This window comes from Aedes albopictus, chromosome 3, assembly GCF_035046485.1.
Source record: "Aedes albopictus strain Foshan chromosome 3, AalbF5, whole genome shotgun sequence".
NCBI lineage: Eukaryota > Metazoa > Arthropoda > Insecta > Diptera > Culicidae > Aedes > Aedes albopictus.
Window position 1 is genome coordinate 345,713,464 of NC_085138.1, and position 22,631 is coordinate 345,736,094.

The 22,631-nt window shown below is 42.2% G+C and overlaps 2 protein-coding genes across 4 annotated transcripts in view; one reads left to right on the plus strand and one right to left on the minus strand.

Annotated features, from left to right (window-relative positions):
- The first annotated feature begins 4,235 nt into the window (after positions 1 to 4,235).
- LOC109421921 (protein preli-like) overlaps positions 4,236 to 22,631 on the plus strand; it is a 31,083-nt gene continuing 12,687 nt past the window's right edge. For all 3 annotated transcript variants that reach the window (XR_009998505.1, XR_009998504.1, XM_019696501.3), the window contains exons 1-3: positions 4,236 to 4,420; positions 4,489 to 4,852; positions 21,143 to 21,356. Coding sequence is in view for 1 of the 3 variants with exons in the window: in XM_019696501.3 (XP_019552046.2) it covers positions 4,761 to 4,852; positions 21,143 to 21,356 (306 nt within the window). In the remaining 2 variants the exon portion in view is untranslated. The remainder of the gene's footprint in view (positions 4,421 to 4,488; positions 4,853 to 21,142; positions 21,357 to 22,631) is intronic.
- LOC134289401 (piggyBac transposable element-derived protein 3-like) lies at positions 8,872 to 12,069 on the minus strand. Its single transcript, XM_062855178.1, has 2 exons — positions 11,440 to 12,069; positions 8,872 to 11,347 (listed from the first exon to the last, which is right to left on the minus strand). The coding sequence occupies exons 1-2, from the start codon at positions 11,576 to 11,578 to the stop codon at positions 9,519 to 9,521; spliced, it is 1,968 nt and encodes a 655-aa protein (XP_062711162.1). The 5' UTR covers positions 11,579 to 12,069; the 3' UTR covers positions 8,872 to 9,518.

Below are 22,631 nucleotides of genomic sequence, written 5' to 3' on the forward strand. Positions count from 1 at the left end.
TTGACTATCGGATAGTTATGATTTTTTCTAGAATCTTTCTAACTTCATGTAGAATATGTCGGCCGTCTACCGATCCAGAGGGATTATGCAATCGAAGGAATAAACTACAAAAGTACTACTATCGAACAGAACTTGTTTATTAGGTTTGATTTCAATGATGGTTAGCTTATTAATGAAAAATGGTAACAAAAACAACAACATGCACCTGTCGTGCGCGCTTTTTCTTTTCTGTCTCTTTCTCTTTGCATTTGACACAATGCTGTCAACTCAGTCTCTGCACTCTAAAACCTTTTTACTAAGGGGCGACCACTGTTTACTCCAACACTCCTCCTCAGTGTGAGCCCCGACAGCTAATATCCTTTATTCCCAAATTACACTCCACTATAGTTTATAAACACATATGAGCTACCCTAGCTCCTCCTCAAACAAAACTTCCTCATCTCCTCCTGCCACAGGTCTCCTCCATTCCATGATAAATCTAGCTGGACAACTTTTCGGCACTCCTAATCACTCAAACTTATTGCACCACGTAAAGTCCATCCTTTTTCTTGCCCACCGCAATGACGCTACTGCTGCCCACGATTACACATTCAGTTGCCTCAAACTGCACCTTGAATCCACGTTCAGTGATTCTTCCCACGGACAACAGGCTGCTTGCTAATCCAGGCACAAACAGTACTTTTTCGACCTGTATCACCTGACGCTCTCCGTTCACAGTCGTAGTCAGCTTCGCTGTACCCATCGCTCTTGATCGAATCTTCTTGCCATTTGCCAGAACTACGTCCTCGCTGCATGCCACCAAACCTTCCAGTAGTTCCGCCCTTCCAGTCATATGCATCATGCAACCGGAATCAAGACACCAATCTGTCGGCTTGTCCGTTCTCACTGATTGACTGCGCTTTCTCTCTGCAGTGGCAGCAAAGCAAATGTTTCTTTCTTGGCGCTTCCTTTGGCGTTCCCTTGACCGTTCCATAGACGGCGCCGGCGTCGTCGACACTTTCGCTTCTTCTTCTTCTTCATTTTCGTCATCACTCAGGAAAATTGCCTCATACTTAATGGCAAATATCCATGTGCCAAACCACATCCAAAGTATATGCAACCAATACCCGATTACGCAGGCAAATTAGCACATGAATTGTATGTGCTCTAAATTGTATGAGTCGCTGCTGTATGGTGCCTCATCAAAAGTATGAGTCGCACTAATGGAAAACATTTGTTTACCCCCATTGCAAAAATCCATATCCCGGACACATAGAAGGAATGAAGATTTTTTTCCCAGTGATCACTCACCTCCAACTTTGGGCACTCTCGCCAGAAATGTCCCAACCGCTTGCAACAGTAACACTTTTTCTTCTTAAATTCGCTTCGGTCGCTCTTGTCATTCTTCACACGGGTGGCCACCCTTAATGCCTTTTCGGAATCTGTATTTTCGCACTTACGCTTCCACTCATCAAGCAGTTTTCCCTTCACATAGTCCTGCTTGAGTTCCTCCACCGGACGACTTTCCAGTGCCGTAATCAGTGCGTCATAGCTTGCTGGCAGGCTCGATAAAATAATGGCCACAATCCAGTGCTCCTGCAGTCCTTCACCTAGGGCAATCAAACGATTCACCAGCTCGGCCACTTCCATTAAATGGTTGGCCATGTCGCCACCTTCCTCCAGCTTCAACGAACACAGCTTCCGGAATACATAAATCTTGTTCGTCAAAGAGCCGCGCTCGTGGTAGCCCTTTAATGCCTCCCACATCTCATACGCCGTCGTCGCACCCATCACATGGCACAGTTGGTCGTTCTCCAGCGACAACCCGATTGTCGCCCTCGCTTTGCCGTCTTTCGCCATCCACCCAGCGGGAAGCACGGCTGGTTTTTGTTCGCTGACCATCTCGAACAAATCCTCCTTCACCAGTAGCAGCTCCATACGGAACTTCCAACTCGCCCAGTTGGAATTGTTGAGCCGCTCAAACTGGAATTTAGCTTCCGCCATGTTGTCACTACCGAAAAACCAAACAATGCAAACGTCCACTACTTTCCTTTCGATTTCCGACGAATTCCTCACTCACGTCGCGCAACTGGAGCCCATAACCTGTCGGCCGTCTACCGATCCAGAGGGATTATGCAATCGAAGGAATAAACTACAAAAGTACTACTATCGAACAGAACTTGTTTATTAGGTTTGATTTCAATGATGGTTAGCTTATTAATGAAAAATGGTAACAAAAACAACAACATGCACCTGTCGTGCGCGCTTTTTCTGTTCTGTCTCTTTCTCTTTGCATTTGACACAATGCTGTCAACTCAGTCTCTGCACTCTAAAACCTTTTTACTAAGGGGCGACTGGGGGCGACCACTGTTTACTCCAACAGAATAGCCCGATCTTTCCCAAATTTGGACCATTGATACTCAACTACAGTAAAAAATTCACATTTATCGACGCTTTTTTCAAAAAGTTACAGCTGTTTGACCAGTTTTTGAAAAGTGAAAATTTTGCCTGTCCCGATCATCTTGTGTATCCCCAGTACCACGTTAGGACTAAACTGAAAGCTCCCAAGAACACTAGCGCCACATAGTGAGTGATGCTTGAACTAAATTGTTTTAAATGCGGAAGCTCTTAGTCTTCTGATCAATTTTTCTCAAGACAGTATCCTTCTAAGTTGCCCGTGTAGCTGCCGGCTTAGCATAGCACTACGGACCACCTGCTCCGGGGGTAAAAGTCCATCAAACAGGTGTCAGGCGACCCGTGCTGAGGGATGCATGATTGAGGGGGTTTAAAATATGCTTGATCTTTAACGGAGCCCGTAGCGTGGGTAGATCACTTTTTTGGGTTGCGCTAGCGCCACGCAGTGAGTGATTCTCGAACTAAATTGTATTCTTTTTGAAAGTTCTCAGTCTGCTGAGTTCTGAGTAGCTTTTCGCAAGACAGTATCCTTCTAAGATGTTCAGAACGCAAGATATACGACGTTTAGACTGAAATGCAAGCGCCACGCAGTGAGTGATTCTCGAACTAAATTGTTTCCTATGTGAATGCTCTTAGTCCTTTGAATTACTTTGCTTAAGTTGTTCAGATTGCGAGATATACGACGTTCAGACTAAACTGGAAGCTCCTAAAAACACTAGCGCCCCAAAGTGGGGGATTCTCGAACTAAATTGTTTCCTATGTGAAAGCTCTTGATCTTCTGAGCAACTTTGCCGAAGACAGTATCCTTTAAGGTGGTCCAGAACACAAGATATACGACGTTCAGATTGAACTCCCTACTAACAAAAGTAGCTGCATAAAAGCTCATGGAGCAAACGTCCTTGGAAGAAAGCTCGCTTAAGCTCTAATTCAGCAAAAATGTTTGTTGGGCTGGAAGCTCATAAGAACACTACCGCCACGCAGTGAGTGACTCTCGAACTAAATTGTTTCCTATGTAAAAGCTCTAAGTCTTCTGAGCAACTTTGCCGAAGACAGTATCCTTCTAAGTGGTCAAGAACGCGAGATATTCCACAACTACTGGCAAAATGTATTTTTTTTATCTCTTTTTTATTCTGGGATTTTCTGCCGTAGGCAGGTTCATCCCGGGAACGCAAAATGTAGTGCTATCCCACATGTCCGACATGGTGCCCTGTGTAGCAGATTCCCGGTGATCAATGTTCCCGGAACCACTATTTCAACTTATCAACACATTCTTGACGAAATTATCTATCAAATAAGACTTTGGTCATTTGAAAAAATTATCATTCTATAAGAGTTTGATTTTCTGGGTCATAATGACCCGAATGCATTATTCGTAACTTTTTTCTATGCCCGAAGAAGGTTAAAACATACCTATTCCCCTGATGCTCCGACCATTCAAAACGAAAAGCATGAGCCTCTGTACGAATTTGCCCTGTCCTGCTCACTCCCACAGAAAATTTGAAAACAGCGCGCACAGTAAAAGTCACATTTGACTTTTACTGTGCGCGCTGTTTTCAAATTTTCTGTGGGAGTGAGCAGTACACCAGATTCGTGCAGTGGCTCATAGATGCGAAACCAAAAAAATTACCGTGCGTCTCCACCGTAAGAAATCTCACTATCGACCATGCCACTCCATCAGTGTGCTTTCAAATATCGAAGGGCTAACTTCTCGCATTTCATGAAGCTTTCGAAGCGTCCGTTGCTTTCTCACAGGGCACATGACACATCTGTCAAGAAGAGAGACAGCGATGAGCGAACGCTCTCGAAACTCGCATGTTTTTGTTTTGGTTCCGCCTCCATCTTCATCGGTTTTACTGACTACTGGTTCGATTTGCTGCGCTCTGCTTTTGTCCCAAAAAAGAAAAGGTGTTATCAGAATCGTGAAAAACCAGTGATAAGTTCATACTGTTTTGCGTCGTTAACATTATATTCAAGCTGAGTTTACTCGTCAGCTCGTGTTTGACGTTTATCTTATCGCAAAGCAAAGGTAAGATTCGGATTGTTCTACAACAGGTTTGGGACTTCCACCTAAAAAAAATGCATCATCTATTACAGGGTGTTGGAATCTTGCGCGCACACAGCTGCACAGATCGGCAGAACAGTCTACACTGACGGCAGAAGTAGGCAGCGACGACAAGACGAAAATTCGTCCGGTTCCTCAGTCAACGGGAGAACGTCAAAAAGAAAAGTGAAATCGAAATTTTGAGTGCGCGCACGATCAGTGCCGGATAGCGAAAACGACGACGGCGGTCGGGAACTCGTTGGGAAATACTAAGTCAAAAATTCTAGTTCCCCGTTCGATTCGTGGACATCCCCTGAGCGGAATCATGGCCAAGTACTACGAGAACACGACAACGTTCAACTATTCCTGGGAACAGGTGACGCAGTGCTTCTGGAACCGGTACCCGAATCCGTTCAGGTGAGTTTCGCTGTCTCGCCAGTCGCGGACAAAGGTCGATTTTCCTATTGAGTGTGGTGATAATGTGGGGCACTTCATCGGCGACGATGTGCATGGTGTAAATATAGGTTACCCCACAAGTCAAGACCGACTAAAATTACATAATTTTCTAGTGTGGACGTGAAGACGTGAAGTGTGCGCTCCCGTGCGCAGGGCTGGTAGCGAATTGCTATCGTAGTAATTTGTTCATTACATTTTTAACCCTCCTAGGATGTTAGGTTTTTCGCACCACTATGGTGTAGTGCCCGTCTGGGTCATATTAACCCTAACACCTTACTAGGGTAAAATCACTGTTTTTGGGCGAAGTCGAGTGGATTTTAGTAGAACAGGTTAGTTGCTCATAATTTTATCGTGAAACTTGAAAGTTTATTTGTAACTTTCCGTCGTCAACAACGTACGTTACCAGCGACGGCCACGATACAACCTAGAGCAACTGAAGCAACCGCATGTCGCCTCAGCATACGCGCAAAATCTTGAGCCAGCTTTGCCAGACGAGAGTGAGCTCGATGTGCCTTCTCTAGAGGCCTACTTGAGTACACTAAAAACAGCCATCAACAGCGCAGCCGCGAGCACCACGTGAAAATAAGTCGTCCATAAATGACGTAGCCTTTTTTAAGCGATTTTTAATACCCCCCTCCCCCCTCGTAGCATTTTGTCACAAACTCAGATACCCCCCTCTATAAATGACGTAGCTTCTTAAACAACCCCCCCTCCTATGGTCAGTGGAGATTATCACCAAAGCTAATGACTCAATAAACCACCCATCGTTCTGCTTGATGCTGAAGAACAGGAAATTGATGCCCCCAATATAGGTAAATACCATATTAGCCTGAGCTCTTCCGAAGATATTAGTTTGCTCACTAATAAATCTCTTCAGAATATCAAATTGGTTTCATTTGAATAAAATTCTCCATGACATTTTAACCCTGCAGGAGTTCCTTCTAAAATTCTTACAGCAGTTCATGGAATTCCTAAAAGAGTTTCTTTTGAGATTCCCGTTTTTGAGAATTTCTCTCTTTTTACTTCCTCCAGGACTTGCTCTTTTAAGGTTTTCTTCTCCTCGTTTCCACCAGCAGTTTCTTCGGACATCTCTTCAGGGATTTTAACCGGAATTTCTTTTGAGATTCCATCAATACTTCTTTCTGTGTTTCCCAAAGAAGTTCCTTTCGGGATTCCTCCAGGAGCTCCTTCTTCATTCCCTTCAAGAATTCACTCAGATATTCATTCCGACATCTCGGCAGGAAACCCCAACGGCATTCTTTAAAAGTCCTCACAGGAATTACTTCTGGGATTGCTCCAGGAGTTCTTTTTTGGATTCCTTCAGGAATTTCTTCCTGGATTCTTCTGGAATTCCTCGAGGACTTCATTCTAGAATTTATCCAGGATTTTTTCCCAGAGCTCCTCCAGGAACTTTTTCCGACATCCCTCCATTCTCTTAGAATTCCGCGAGGAATCCCTTTACAGATTCCTCCCATTGTTCCTTCTGGAATTCCTCCAGGATTTTCGTTCTTAGATTTCACCAGGAGTTACATCCAGATAATCTTCCGGGATTCCCCAAAAGTTGCATTTGGGATTTCTTCAGAAATTCCTTCCGGGATTCTTTCAAAAAAATCTTCCGTGTTTTCTTCAGAAGTTGAACCAGGAGTTCCTTCTAAGAATCTACAAATATCTCCATCTGAGACTCTTCCAGGAGTTTATTCAAGATTTCTCCGAATACTCCATCAAGAATTTTTCAAGGAACTCCTCTCGGAGTTTCTTTTGAAACTTCTCTATGATTTCCTTTCAAAATTCCTCCAGGAGTTCCTTCTGAAATTATTCCGGAAGTTTCTTTTGAGATTCCTCCAGATCCTTTTGGAATGTTTTCAGAAGCTTTTTTTTCTGGGATTCCCAGTCCAGTAGGAATTTCTGTGGGGGAAACCTATAAAGAACAGCATGAGAAATTCCCTACAAAGCTGCTAGAGGAGCTCCTTAAAAAATTGATGGAGGAATTCTTCGAGGAAGTCCTGTAGAAAGGAGCTCCTGGAATAATGTCATAATGCCAAAAACTTAGAATTTTTTTCCTTTGCAACCTTAGCGATGTGCAGTGCTCTATAGCAAGCAACAAACTATTGGTCGTGAGAAGCATTTGGCGACAAACATATGTAAAGGTCCAATCTGCAAAAGAGAGGCTCTTACAAGCGCATTATAATCGAAAAAGAGCCTCTCATCTGCACTTAGGACCTATAGAAATGTTCAGCCTGATTTGACTGAAATTTATTTTTGTCTGCAAACACAATACATTATTCTTTACGCAGGATTTCAAAACTATTTTTTCAGATATAGTTGTTGCGTCCGATAGCTGCATGTCTTATGAAATGAGGCTGCCTTTAATCTCTATTTTTGGTTATTTACATCGATGTGAATGAAGAAAAAATAATGCTTTGTTTTTTCTTTCGATTTACTGGATAATGATACTTAATGCAAGTAAAAATTTTATTAATAACGAAATATTTTTTTCAATAGACTTAGTAGAAAGCTACGTAGCATATCATAAACCCCTACCCCCCTATCGTCACACTTCGTCACAAAATCACAAACACCCCCCTCCCCCCTAAAAGCTACGTCATTTATGGACGACCCCCTAGAAGTGTCGAACGATTTTGGAGGAGAAGAACGCAGTGCGGGCGGTGTTGTGTTGATGCAGAAAGGAACCCGGCAGATCGTGGAACGTTACAAACAAAAGCGGAAACACCAGACTCGTCTCTTTCGGGAGAAAAAGCGCCGTTTGGAAGAAGCGGAGTGTGAAAAATGGAACTGCTGTGCTGTTCCCAAGAAACACGAAATTTCTTCCCGCAACGACGTGTCGCGAGCCGAAATATGCAGGGATAAGGACGGGATGATCTTGACGGACGGGCGTGAGGTGATGGAAAGGTGGAACCAACACTTCGATGAGCACCTGATTGGCGTGGAGAACGTAGGCACGGGAGACCACGGCGACGAAGGAAACGGCTACGCCATGGCAGTGCAGCAGAAGATGGAAATGAACCAACTCCCACGTTGAGGGCCATTCATCAGCTCAAAACCAATAAAACAGGTGTTAAAAATGGTATCGTAGCTTATCAAGTTGGTCCCTGAAATGTTGGCCACCTGTCTACACCGGTTGATAGTCATCTAGGAAACCGGAGGAGCGGAAGGAAGGGGTCATATGCCCCATCTACAAGAAAGGTGACAAGTTGTAGTGTGAGAACTTCCGAGCAATCACAATTCTGAATGTCGCATAAAAAGTGCTATCCCAGATAATTTTTCGTCGTCTTCCACCCAAAGTAATTGAGTTGTGAGCAGTTAACAAGCCGGCTTCGTCGACGGCTGGACGACCACAGACCAGATCTTTACCGTGCTTTTAATCTTCCAAAAATGCCGCAAACACCAGGACCAAATTTAAGAAATTGTAGCCCAGAAGATTCCCGTTGACTCCGAGATCTCCATGGAAGATATAACCAGAGGGATCTTTGAGGCCCCTTGGAATCCATTCCAAGAACAAAAAGCCTAACAGTCAGGAAAAAGCAACTGTGATGCAATCAGAATATCAGCGTTAAAATAAAAAAAAAAATACGAAGAAAAGCTCAATGATAGTTGCGAAAAATGAAAGACGACGATCCGAACAAGCTAGCTGGAATTCAACACGTTAAAGCACGAAACGAAAAAAACTGTACATGCAGCTAAAGCAGAATCCTGGGAAAATTTTCAACAACTGTTCACAAGTAGCTCCTCCACCTCTGAACTCTGGCAAAACTACAATAGATTAAGAGGGAAAATAAAGGCCAAAGGATGTGGACTTATCAATATCATTGCCAACGTATACAGCAGTGATCCCATGACCGTAGCGAACCATCTTGCGGATTTCTTTGTGGATTCATCAGCGACAGCAGGTAGGTTATCCTGAAAGCTTTCTGGCTAATAAATACTATCACAAGGCAAACGAACACTCAGGAAAATTGCCTCATACAACCCTTTCCTTCCCACGACTTTTTTTGACCAAAATAAATAGATAATTCACTATGCAACAAAAATGGTGGAACAAAACAGTCATATTTAATGCTAAATTATAGCATACAATTCAAATTGATCGAAAATAAAGTGGTGCTCTAGAGCACCACTGGGCATATGAGCGACTTTTTTCTTGTTTTTATTTTTTTATTTTTTTTAATAGGAAAAACTGTCTAAAACAAATTTGTGAACTATATGTATACATTGCACAAATATTAATCTTCTCAATGCATTTCAATTTAATTATTGTTATATAAGGTTTTAGGTTGATTTTTTTTCGCAAATTTTTACGAAGAGATTATACTTTATATACTATAGTAAGCATTTTATTCTATATCTTTTTCTATTACATTTTTGTAGTTCGAAGAGAAATACTGCCCACTCGCATAATATTCCCATTCTTACTGAGTTTCCCGGGTTTTCTATTCGTATGCGAGTGCTGGCACAACAGGTTATTATGGTGTTATTTAAAAAGATTTATTTAATCCAACATTTCCGAATCAGATCATAAAACAATAATATAATAATAGTTAAAGAGCACTGTAAATGAAAACAAAATAACAAATTTTTGCATCAAATCGAATTATGGCCGAATTAGTTCTCAATCTGCGTTATGGAACTGAACAAAACAGTTTCGATCTTGTAGGACACATAATGGAACATCGCATTTCGAACATCCAAAGCTTGTAAAATGATTGCGTTCATCGCAATGGAAGCAGCGTACTCGTTGGTTTAGCACAACCGGCCAATGAGCAAAATTGTCAAATCTAGCCTCCGCCGGAACAACTTTTCTTGTTACCCGATGTTTCTTTCGTGTACGCACAATTTTTGTAGTCGGTCTTCCCCTACGTTTAACTACTGCTTTCCCGTAGAGTATGAGGTAGTCAGCCACAGCAATACGAAAATCGAGTAGGCTCATGTGATTTGTATCACCTCGTTGTTCTGTATGCCTGCGATATAGCAACCAGCCGTTTACTATGGCAGCATCCAAAAAATGCATGAAAATCCTCATATAGTACTTTTTGGTTCCAATACTCGTTCGGTAGAGCGCCACCAAAAAGTCGTTGAGGTCGATCCCGCCCATGTTCTGATTGTAATCGCGTACAATCATCGGTCTATCCACGGAGATGAACTTCTTCTGTGCAGTTGACCAGCGGTTGACAATGTCCAAAGGCATGACTCCGTTGTACGTTGATATAAGATGAATCGCTTTATTGTCAAACCATGTAACGATTATGATATTATCACTCGAAATATAGGCATCATATGATCCGCGTCCTTTCGCCATCAGTTCTTTGTCTGCTATGAAGTTTGCGTTGGAAATCCTTCCTGGACGAATGGTCCCGGTGTACTGGAATCCGCGATTTTTCAGTTCCATTGCCAGACTGTAAGATGAGAACCAGTTGTCACCAAAAATTCGTACTTGTTTGTGTTCAGGTAGGGTTGCAACAAGCTTCAGAACTACATCGCCACTGATGCCCCAATCTCCACTAGGTTGTTCGCCTGACTTTCCTGTGTAGATATCGAAATCATGAAGTATTCCATCTTTTCCTGCACGTCCCTTGACATTGATTCCGAACCGATGAGGCTTGTTCTTGTTGTACTGACGAAGAGGCGAGCGTGCCTTTGATGGGATCATTATCTCGTCGATTGATTGCTCGGGAAGCGGTTCTATACGAAGGAAATTTTGGCGAATTGCAGTTACGAATGGCCGCACTTTGAAAAGTTTGTCATATCCTGGTTCATTTCGTTGCTTCATTCGAGAATTGTCGGCGAAATGCAGCATGCGTTTTATTTGTTCAAAGCGGTTCCTTGTCATGACGTCTGCAATCGGTGCGTATCTGGTAGCAGTTCCCCAGTTCATCCTATAGTTGGGTACTTTATGTATGCCCATTAGAAGCAGCATACCCAAGAACTGTTCGATTTCATTTTTACTAACTTCAATCGATTCGCCAAGCTTCTCTACCGAATACATATTTGTTTGTTTGGTTATATTTTCAATAATTTCGTCGTCGAACAATGACCTGAAATATTGGTATGGAGTCCATGTTTTTGCCGGAGGAACAGAGAGTGTCAGACCACATTGTGGAACTTCTCGCATTTGTACATCGTTTGCAAGTGGTTGCCATCGAGGTTTGTGGCGTTTTTGCTTTGCAGCTGTAGCCCGTGTTGTCATCCGGCTCTTCTTTGTTTTCTTGGCAGTTGATTTATTAATCTTTTTCGCTTTGGGTTTTGAAGAAACGGAAGGAGTAGAATCGGGTAGAATGATTTCGTCCTGATGTTCAGTGTCAGATCTCCCATAAAACCGAGAAGGATCGATCGGCTTCACGGAATAGTTTTCTCGTTCTTCGTCTTCTGAGCCGCTGAGAAAATCCACTTCAGACTCATCCCCTTCTATGCAAATCGCAAGGACATTTTCAGTGTCACTATCTGCAATTAATTAGAAGAGAAAAAATAAGCAAATAATGAAGCAAATTGATACACATTTGTAGCCTCAATTCAAAAACGCAAATATTCCTAACCTGATTCAGGCTCCGGAGCATCCGCAAAAGCTCGGAAGTACCTCGAAACTTCATCGTTTCGGGTGTTTTCCAACGACGGAACTACACACTCGCATTCGTCTTCCGAAAAACCAAGGAATTCACTTTCACTGCTGCTCATTTTTCACGAAAAAATGCCTTTCGTTCTTCACGAAAAATTTCAATTAGATGGTAAACAACACTTTCGTACGTGGTCTGCCTGGGATGAACACAGAACAAGAATGATGACGCAATGACCGTCAAACTTTTTTGTTGTCATCTGCCCAGTGGTGCTCTGATGCACCATTAATAAAGTGAAGTTTATAACCAAAGTAAGCGTTGATTTTTTAGTTTTATTCGTGATGTGCATTGTATACACTCATATTGTTATACAAGTATTTTTGTCAAAATCTTTTAAGAGAAAAAAACATAGTTTCTAAATTGTTGAAATCAACATTGAATTATTTTCAGAAAAACATTCAATTTTTTATAAGTTTTTTACTATTTTCAAGTTACAAGATTATCCTTCGTATTTTTTTTTGTTTGGATATTGTAAATAACGTAAAAACAAAGTTGTCTGAGGTGTAGTTTGTATAAGTGACATCATATCATTTGAATATATTACCTCCAAACTTGTGGTGCTCTAGAGCAACCATGGGAAGGAGAGGGTTAATGGCAAATATCCATGTGCCAAACCACATCCAAAGTATATGCAACCAATACCCGATTACGCAGGCAAATTAGCACATGAATTGTATGTGCTCTAAATTGTATGAGTCGCTGCTGTATGGTGCCTCATCAAAAGTATGAGTCGCACTAATGGAAAACATTTGTTTACCCCCATTGCAAAAATCCATATCCCGGACACATAGAAGGAATGAAGATTTTTTTCCCAGTGAACTAAACCTTGGAGACAGTAGAGGATTCTATTCTTAACCAGGACTTCATCATCCACGAATTGATTCAAGCACTTGATCACGCAACAGGAACATCAGAAAGGCCAGACCAAATAGGATATCCTATAGATATATGCTCATAAGGCTTCCTTTCTACTGCAAGAAAAAAATGTTATCAGCATTTGGCACAGCGGGGTCATTACTAAAAACTGGAAAAGAAGCATCATAATATCTATCCAAAAAGGAGCAGAGCAGCTAAATAAAGCCAGCAGTTTCCGGCCAATATCACTCACAAGCTGCGTTTGCAAAACGATGTACTTTGATGAATTCGATGACATAATTTCGAAGGCCACTGTTAACGGAGAGCATTGTGAAATAGTGACGCTGGACGCTATGGCACAGAAGCATAATGGAGGCAGTTTTAGACAGTAAAGTAGTATCCCGAATGAACAAATTCATTCCAAGCTTTCTGCAGCAGCGTTCAGCCAGCAAGAGTCAGCTTCGGCGATCAGATGTCCAAATGTTTTGAACAAGAGAACGGAGTTCCCCAGGGCTCAGTCATTTCTGTCACCCTTTTTCTGCTGGCCATGATTTCGAAGTCATCCCAAAAAATGTTAAATTGCAATTATTGCAACAGGAAAACGAGTTGGATTTCTTCGGAAAAGACTTCAGAAGGCTGTAACCGCAATCGAGAAGTGGGCCAAAAGTAAAGGCTTCCAAATGTCACCCACAAAGTCAACAACTGGCACTTAGGTAGAAGCTGGAAGGTGCTGAAATACCCAAAGTTAGAACGACCAGAATACTGGGAATTATCTTCAACAAAAAGTGCAAGTTTAATCAACACGTTAAGCAACTGAAGGACTATTGTAGGAGTCGGCTGGACCTAGTAAAAGCCATTCCGAGGATGACGGACAGGAAAGCACTGCTTTACATAGGGAATAACACCATTACATCAAAACTGATGCATGGTATTGAAACATTAAGGAAGGAAACCATTGAAGCTCTAGCTCCGGTCTACAATCAAATCATCTGTACCTACAGCCTCAGGTGCACTGAAAATAGAGTCCGGTTTTGCCCCTGATTATTGAGTATGGATGTTTGCCTTTCGACTACGCCGCCATTCTAACACTTGTGAGGAAGGCCTTCTCGGTTTAAAAAAAAAGTGACAGGGATCAGGGTTGTTAATAGTCATCGGAGCTGAAGCATAATCACTGACGACAACGGGTAATAAAAAGTTAGCGTCACTGAGTCAGCAGCTCTTGAATATTTTTCTTCAAACACCGTCAGTCAGTTAGCTGGTCGCGACGGAAAAGTTTTGCCGTTTCTCTTTTTTGGTATTTTCGTTGAGTGGTTTGCATCGAACAGGGCAGGCGATCGAATAATCAGCCTCACGGGAATGGCCGATCAGAAAAAAAAATGCAAAAATGAAACTGCCTTCATTCGGAATCGAACCAAAAACCTTCAGATTGGCACCACAACAATCATACCATCAGAGCTAATTCAACATCCCCGAAAGGTCGCGGCTAAATCGTCAATAAAAGCTTGACTGGTACGCCTTTTGTCTGCAATCAGATGCCATGTGACGAAAACGTGTTCGTTTTCCGTCGTTGCGAAAGGAGACAAAACGTGGTTTCTTTGTCGGCCGAACAGAACTGAATTTGCCCAACACACTAGAACACACTAGGGCCCAAATAGCCGAGTCGGTAAACGCACGGGTATTCAGCATGACCATGCTGAGAGTGACGGGTTCGATTCCCGGTCGGTCCAGGATCTTTCGTAAACGAAATTTCCTTGACTTCCTTGAGCATAGAGTATCTTCGTGCCTGCCACACGATATACGCATGCAAAATGGTCATTGGCAGAGGAAGCTCTCAGTAAATAGCTGTGGAAGTGCTCATAGAACACTAAGCTGAGAAGCAGGCTTTGTCCGAATGAGGACGTTACGCCAAGAAGAGAGAGAGACTAGAAAATTTGTTAAGAAACGTTAGAAAAACTGAAGTGCAAGTATTGAAATATTTTAAAATCATAAATTTAAGATTTAAGAACTACGGGTAGGACGGGGCAAGATGGCCACCCGGGGCAAGATGAGCACCCCTCCGTTTTACTACTTTTATGATGAATTTTACCCAAACAAATTCATAATCCGTTAGAATAATGTTCATCCTGTTTGTTAACCTGATAAAAGGTACATCATAATGAACGAATTAAAAAATATCGTCAAATTAGTCAATAGCATGGATTTTTAGCATTTTCTTATAAGAAATCATCAGAATAAAATAAGGTTTCTATGTCAGAATCAAATTTTTACCATAATTCTGGTTATCAACCAACATTACTAGCTTACTGCAAAGCATTTTAATTTATATTAGAAAATATTTTCTGAAAACAAACATTAAAATTTATTCAATTTTAGTTATTTACCTATAGCGGGGTAAGATGAGCACCCCTGATGGGAGTATAGAAAATATTTTGAAATTATTGTAATCCACTCAGTAGTGCCGAACACAGGTTTCCGTATCCTCTGCAACTATTAGGTTGCGTAAATTCCTAAAAATAAGCAACTTAATAATTGTTTATTATTTTTCGGGTCATTTTGTATAAAGTATTATAAAACCACATTTTTTTAATAAGGCCGTTACAAATATTTATTTCACTTTTTGTCCCACCACTCTTTGACTGGTCGAGGGGGGGGATAAAAATAATAAAGCATTTAATTTGAAAAATATTTAAAACTCATCGGATTTGTTAAAGAATTTTGACCAAGACCCGAAATTTTGATAAATATTTTTTTGTCTGCCCCCTCAAAATGCAAAATTTAGCCAAAAATTTTGGAAGGGGGGGGGAGACAAAAAGTCAAAATAAAATTTGTATCAGCCTAATCGAAAAAAAATGATAATTTTAGAACGTGATACCATTGCTATAAACAAGGTTTACTATATCAATCACTGTATGGCCAATTTATTGTTTAAATATTGGGATTTTAATGAAGTGCTCTTCTTGCCCCGTAGGGGTGCTCGTCTTGCCCCGTAGCAAGTTCAAACTGACAATAAAACATCTTTTTTTGTATAGACAAATAAATCATCCTTATTGTGAATTTTAAACCCTGCCATGTTTATGGGTGGTAGAAAACATGATATAGAAAAGAACTACTGAGAGGTACTTTGAAAAATTGTGTTCACTTTCAATATACTCAACGTGATCCTTAGGGTGCTCATCTTGCCCCGTCCTACCCTATTATTATTTCAAATAAAGCTATGGAGACGAATGCCGCATAGCGATATTACCTTTAAAATACTTTAAAAGTCTCTCAAAAAAATTGCCTTTGTTGGTTGCCTTCAAGTGGGGGTTGGTAAAGTTGAGTTTACAATCATGAGCGCTTGCACACTGACGTCATCATTGTCTCCATCTCTTTCTTTCCTTTGGCGTCGGTCCATAAAGCCGTCCTTGCCCTCAAAAAAAAAATTGAGGGCAATGTTTACAAATCGTATGAGAATTCGAGGAGGTTAGGTTTTTGCTGCAAGCCTCTATAGTCAGTGGGTGATGTTTGATTCCGTTGTTCGCTTATTTGGAGGTTGGTAGAATTGAAGCCCAATCGTTGTCCGTTGTCATGCCTATGTCGTTGTTTGAGGCATTCGTGAAGAACGTGTTCAACAATATTGAAAATGTTACAAGTGTCACATATCTTGCGGAAAGTTGATCCCCCAGAAAAAATGTGCGACATCCTGGAGTGCCCTGTTCGTAGTCTGGAGAAATAACTTGTTCTCGCCAGTTGTGTCAGTCTGTCCAGGTTTCGGGTCCCCTTTAATTTTCTGGAAGAAAAAAACCGGTTTGCCCTCCCTTCCCTAGACCATGAGGCTAATAATCCGTCTGCACCACAATTTCAACACATAAATAAAAACTGGCTAGAACCCACGTGAAAGTTATACGGCGAACTTCTTCTTCCAGAAGCTTTTGAGTTTTCTGGATCCAGGGCTAGAAGAACACTAGCCGTGGAACAGTTTCGACGCGGTCGCTCCACTGTGACAAACATCCTCCGGCGGAACAACTCTGTAACCAAAACATCCGCCATGGCCTTACTCGACGTTGAAAAAGCTTTTGACAACATCTGGCACAATGATCTAGTGTACAAGCTACAGCAACACAATCTTGCCAGCAATCTGATGTTGTAACCGTTCGCCGAATTTACTCGAGAGTCTTAAAACTCGGTGGCTTTTGCGCCACTCTCGCGTACGAGAGACCACCGGTTCATTATAGGCTTGCCCGACCATTTAGACGACTCTTACCTCAAGGGCTTTCTCGAACGGCCATGGCTCGACTGAACACTCGAACGCACTAAAAACTTAATACAAAAACGCTTAAACAATAACGGAAATTTACACAAAAGGGAACTAGAAACTGAATAAATAACAAGCAATCAATTAAGAGTCGCAGAAGTGAATTTATTTAAATGAATTAAACAAATAAAAAAAAACAATGGAACCAAGAACAACAAACAATCGAATTCGTTTAAAAGTATATTATTTTCACAAAAAGCTCGTCAAGTGTGTGTGTGTGTGTGTGTATGATCATGGCCATGAACTCAAAACGTACCTGCGCAGGCTTTTTCGTTGTCGGTGCTTTGTGGCCAATCGTCGACGTAGGTTTGCTGTCCTTAATGCTCGCCGGATTATAGGTGCGGAGGGGTGTCGGCGGCCCGGTACTCTGCCTGATCGTGCCTAAACTGCACGCAGGTAGGCCGGAAGTATTCCCCTTGAGTCCGTTTAGCTACCAGTAACTGGCGGGCGAGGACGAGCACTAGGCTTAGAGCCCAAAATAAAAAACGTCTTGGACGCTTTTTGAAAATCAAACAAATGCTCAGGGAACAGAGTGTCTGCCCCTGGCGACTAAATCCACTATTCAAATAACTTTAAAACAGTACAAACTGGGAGAAGGTCGCCGAAGTTCACTTCTGCTCTCCAACCGACTCAACTATGAAGTGATGGAGTCAAGTCGATTTCTCTAGTCAAGTAAATTTCCTGCTATTGAAGCAGTTGAACTGAATTCAAACTTAATTTTACTTAAAAAGATGAAAAACGTCAAAACGTTACAATGTCAATATTACAAAACCATCTGTCGGTCAGGACCTTCAGTGTCTAGATGCGTGCTGCAGTCTCCGACGCGCAAAATGTTTCCGCCAGTGTTCCGCAGGGAGGCATACTTGCACCGACATACTTGTCGACATACATATCGGTGATAAACACTAGGTCCACTTCTAGGCTCGCGCGTCACTCGATGATCGATCTACATCAGGAAATTGACAACTATCGTATCCTGCAATTGTTCTGAGCAGACCAGAAGTCGTGTCAAGCAAATCAATGGACACAAAGGAACATAGGGTGGTTGATCACTTCATCCCGACTCTTACACGTACATAAGATGGTAGCTTTATGGTCCGACTAACCAATGGACAATTCAATGTAGCAGCTGGATGGCCGTAGCAGTCAGGCATCTACGGGTCATGGAATGCTGGTTTGAAAACGATTCGACTTTCAAGTAGGTATAAGTACATTGTCTTCATGCAGAACTATTAGGATTAAGGCCACAATGAATCGATTGTGGAGGTACAAATTTAAGTTGGTTGTACAACGTCCTACAATTTGTCGTATCACGAGGTCGCAAGGGAAGAAAGCACGATCAAGCTTAGAGTGGTGCTCGGCACTTCATGCGCATCCACTTCTGAAGCGCCACTCAACAATCTGTTCCTGGATGCACCGAATGTCAACACCGATATTTTCAATGAAGTTCAGGTTCTACGAAGTAGCGTTAAGGACAGACTTGTAGAATCCCAAAAAGGCCGCGGCAATGGCACCTACTCACGATTTCGAGCGTACAAATCTCTTCGTAAACAACAAAAGCGCACCTGATCTCCTCATTTTAAGCTTATTACAAATGAGCAAAAACAGAATAAAAAAATGCACTGTTGTTTGAAGCTTGCTTCTTGAGATTTGTGCGTCAGAAGTTCTGATGCACTGTTGAAGCGGGATTTCAAGACGTTTGTCCTTTACCGCAGACGCGGTAATGAGGTACCGATTCTGCGGATAGCATGGAGAACCTCGCCGGACAATCCAATATCTACAACACTTTCGACGCACGGTGACATACGGGCAGAAGAACTCTGTATTCTCGGCCATGGCGATACTCAAGAAGGCAGCGGATGAATATGAAGAAAAGTCCCGAAGCCGCCAAGCGCATAAAGAAAAACCATCTCCTATGACCTCACTTACAGAGCAAAATCATCCGTGAAGCTACTCGTTTTGTCAAGGAAATCTAAATCAATGAGATCCATTCCACAACGCCAATACAGGTACAATTTTCGGATAAATGCAATAAGGTTTAGAAATTCATTGAGTTCCCGGCAAGGACATCTTCACGACCAAGGTAAATCTACAGACTGATGGGCCCATCACAATCCATCAAGTATTACTTTCATTACATTACAAGTATTAATACTTTCAAGCTGTTTGATTTGTTCGGATGGTTTGTGCTGGTCATCGTATGTGCCAAAATGCTTCTACAGCATTGTTGGCTGTACGACCTGAATTTGCACGATTCGCATTAGCGTTTTAACTGGTCAACCGGGTTGGTTAACAACTGTCGAGGCATATCTTTCACGAGCATTGTAGCATTCATCTTAGTCCCACTAAAACGACGAGAGATATTGTAGTGGAGACGAGTGTTACCGACATTTGTGGTTTTAGAAAATGCACAGCACACCGTCTTTCGCCAGAGGCTATACAGACTGCCTTCGTCGGCTAGAGCGTGCGCCCCCGCTCTTTCGTCCTGTCTACATGAGCGTCTCACTTCCTGCTCGAGTGTCGGAATAGCGTTGAATGGCTACGTTTTTGGCTTCTCGTGTCTTGGCTAGCTGTCACGAGTTTGGCTTTTCTTCGTTTTTCTATCTCTGAGTGCGTAGCTCACCCAAATCATTCACGTCGATGGAGATGAAGGCGTTCTTTATGGCGCTCAATTTGTCTTCTATGCTATCACTTTTCGGAATATTCACAGCACAGTTATGGTGAATATAGAACGAAGCCAAACCTTGAACTTTCAAAAGAACTAATCTAAAGAACCAAATATCCTATCGCGCTGAAAAGTTGATCGATTGGTCACCTGCTGGTGGTGACCAATCGATCAAGTTTTCAGGGGGGTCCGTCATTTGGTTCCTCAGATTTGTGCTTTTGAAAATTTGAAGTGAGGCTTCGTTCTATAATCACCTTATCCAGCTTTCCGACGAAGGATCTTTTCATCGCAGCGTCACCCAGCGCCGACCCAGTGTTGAACCGACGCCTAATTTTCTCATATCGATAGATCCTAGCCACGAGGACATGATGGTCGGACGCGATGTCGGCGCTATGTTTATTCTGCACGTCAAGAATGCTTCGTCTCCACTTTCGGCATATGCATATGTGATCGATTTGGTTTTCCGTGGTTCTATGAGAATCCCATGTCACTTTGTGTATGGTTTATGGAGAAAGAGCGATCACAATGTCATTGTTGCCACAAAACTCTGCAAACAGCTCTCCATTCTTACTAATTTCTCCAACGCTATGGTGTCCATGGTGTGCTCATAGTCCGAGATGTTGGAACCAACTTTCGCGTCAAACTCGCCCATGAGAATCTTGATGTCATCATATGGAATCTTGTCCACAATAGCTTCTAGTTGGCTGTAAATATTATGCTTGACTTGTATTCCGACAGCATCAGTTGGATCGGTGTGTAATCATAGATTACAGTAGACGTTCGGTCGGTGCAAACGCTTTAAGGCCGGACGGGACGGTGGTTGAACCGTCCGCCATTGCTCTGCTGTTAGTAAGATGCAAATCTCAACTTCTACTTCATATTATTGACTAGAAATTTGATCGTTCATTTGCTCACTTGCGGTGCACAATCGATTAAAGTTTCAGCTACGTCAGTGCAGTGAAAATTGATATTTCCATCTTCAAAATCGCGAGGCAAATTGTTAGAAAGAGAGGGAAGATAGCAACAATTACACGTCGTCCCGTGCGGGCTTAACTGCAATGCTTTTTGACTGCAAGTCCGGTAAGTGCAACAAATTTGCAGTTATCGCTATCCGTCAAAACGGTGCGCCAAGTTTGCCCAAATTAACAATCGAATGAATTTTTCGATCATTTAACGTCAATTGATGGGTTGTTGACGGCTATCTGACGTTGCAGTTATCGAATTTTGTTCGCTATCTGAAACGTAAAATGCTGCAGTTATCGTACGTCTACTGTAAATTAGGGTATTGGTTCCCTTAGGCTCCCTTATTATGCTTGTGGCTCCCATTTTCATCATACGCAAAACAAGAGATTGCAGCGCTGTTTTTTTTTGTTGCTTATTTTTGCATGTTTTGTTAGAAGTGAGCACGCATAAAAACAAAACGAACGAAATTGCTTCGTTTCGAATAGGATGAATTTGGGAGCGTGAGATTATTTAAGGCACTCGTGTCCTACTTGAACATGATTTAGTAAAAAAAAACACTTGCAATGTTCCGTACCAGCCCTGTAAATTTGAAGGATATTGGAATTTGCACTCCTACAGGGGGTGGTGTGATGCGGCCGCGCCAGACACATTCTTTGCGTTGAATTTGAAATTGATTGAATTCTTATTCGAGCCTCGTTCAATCAAGGTTGTTGCTACCTACTTATACCTACATGCTCGATTGTCTTCTAACGTGTGACGAATATTCATTCATCGCCAACCCCTACTTACAAACATGCTCTATCTAATCTCAAACCACCGTTCGATTTTTCTCTCGTATCCCCTGACAGCGTGCACGTACTTTCCGAGGACACCGTCTGCCGGGAGATCAAGAACGGAAAACTGCACAGCAAGCGGCTGCTGACCAAAACAAACCGGGTGCCGAAATGGGGCGAGCGTTTCTTCAAGGCCAAGTCCGTCAACATCCTTGAGGAATCGGTGGTGGACCCGAAGGAGCGCGTGCTCGTCACCTACACGAGGAACATCGGCTTCAACAAGATCATGGTGAGTGAGTGCGGTTGAGTCTTACATGCTGCACAGTGCACATATAGAAGTGATGCTATACTGAAGGCGCAATGAATGAGTTTGTAGATAGGCGAGCTAATGGTCTTATTGGTTGTAGCATGATTAGCAGGTTATTGTTTTCCCAAATTAGAAATATCAGGCGAGATGATTGCAAAATTTCGTCAGAGTTTGCTTCATTTGGATTTTTAGTCGTTTTTACTTATCTTTGTTAGGCAATTGTGTACTATGGGTGCACTAATGTAAAAAGAAATCCTTGGTAGGTAGAACCACAGTAGAACGTGGTAGAACGATTATCTTTGCACGACTGTAATTCTCGCGAGCGAATATTGAAGCACGAGCGACTACTAGTACACTGAGTCAAGTTAGTTGTTTGATTCCTGGTTTATTCGGGTGTATTTAGTTTGTAGTAGAATCAAGATTTCTTTTTTTCTCAGATGTGCCGCCAGGAATTCCACAAGGAAAGCTTCCAAAAGTTAAAGAATTTCATCAAGGAATTATTTGAAAAATGTCCCAAAGAACTCTTCTTTGGAATCCTTCAGGAGTTTCTCCTGGAATTGTTTCAGAAACTCCTCCAGGAATTAATGCAAGACTTCCTCCAGGAACTGTTTAGAGATTCCCTTATGAATTCCTCTTGGGATTGCTCCCGAGGTTTCTCCTGGGGTTTCTTCAGGAACTGATAGAGATTTCTCCAAAAGTTTTTCTACGTACTTTTTTAAGGACTTCTTCAGGATTTCCTCAGGAATTTCAGCGATTTCGTCATTACTTCTTCCTGGGATTTTTCAGAAACCCTTCCTGGTTTTTTTTATGAATTTCTCCTTGAATTTATTCAGGAACTTTTCCAGGGATTCCTCCAGGAATTGCTCCAGGGATTCCTCCTGAAAGTGCTCCAATGATTCTTCAAGGAAATCCTTCAGGAATTCCTTCAGGGATTCTTCATGGAATTTCTGCAGGGATTCCTCCAGGAATTCCTCTAGAGATCTGTCAAGGAATTCATCTAGAAAATCCTTCAGGAATTCCTACAGGCATGTCTCCAGGAATTTCTGCAGGGGTACCTCCAGGCATTCCTTCAGGAATTACTCTACGGAATCCTCTAGGGATTTATTTAGGAATTCCTTTTGGAATACCTCCAGGCGTTGCTCCAGGCATTCCTTCAGGGATTTTAATTGGGATTCCTCTTGGGATTCCTCCAGAAACACCTTCAGAAATTCTTCCAGGAATTGATTCAGGAAGTCCTCCAAGAATTTCTTGAAAAAT

What these genes read in the sequence shown, in the direction of transcription:
- LOC134289401 (XM_062855178.1), bottom strand. Translation starts at nt 11,578, where the DNA reads ATGAGCAGCAGTGAAAGTGAATTCCTTGGTTTTTCGGAAGACGAATGC. An exon ending in TGCTCCGGAGCCTGAATCAG is followed by an intron (nt 11,348 to 11,439) that starts GTTAGGAATATT and finishes AATTAATTGCAG; the next exon opens with ATAGTGACACTGAAAATGTC.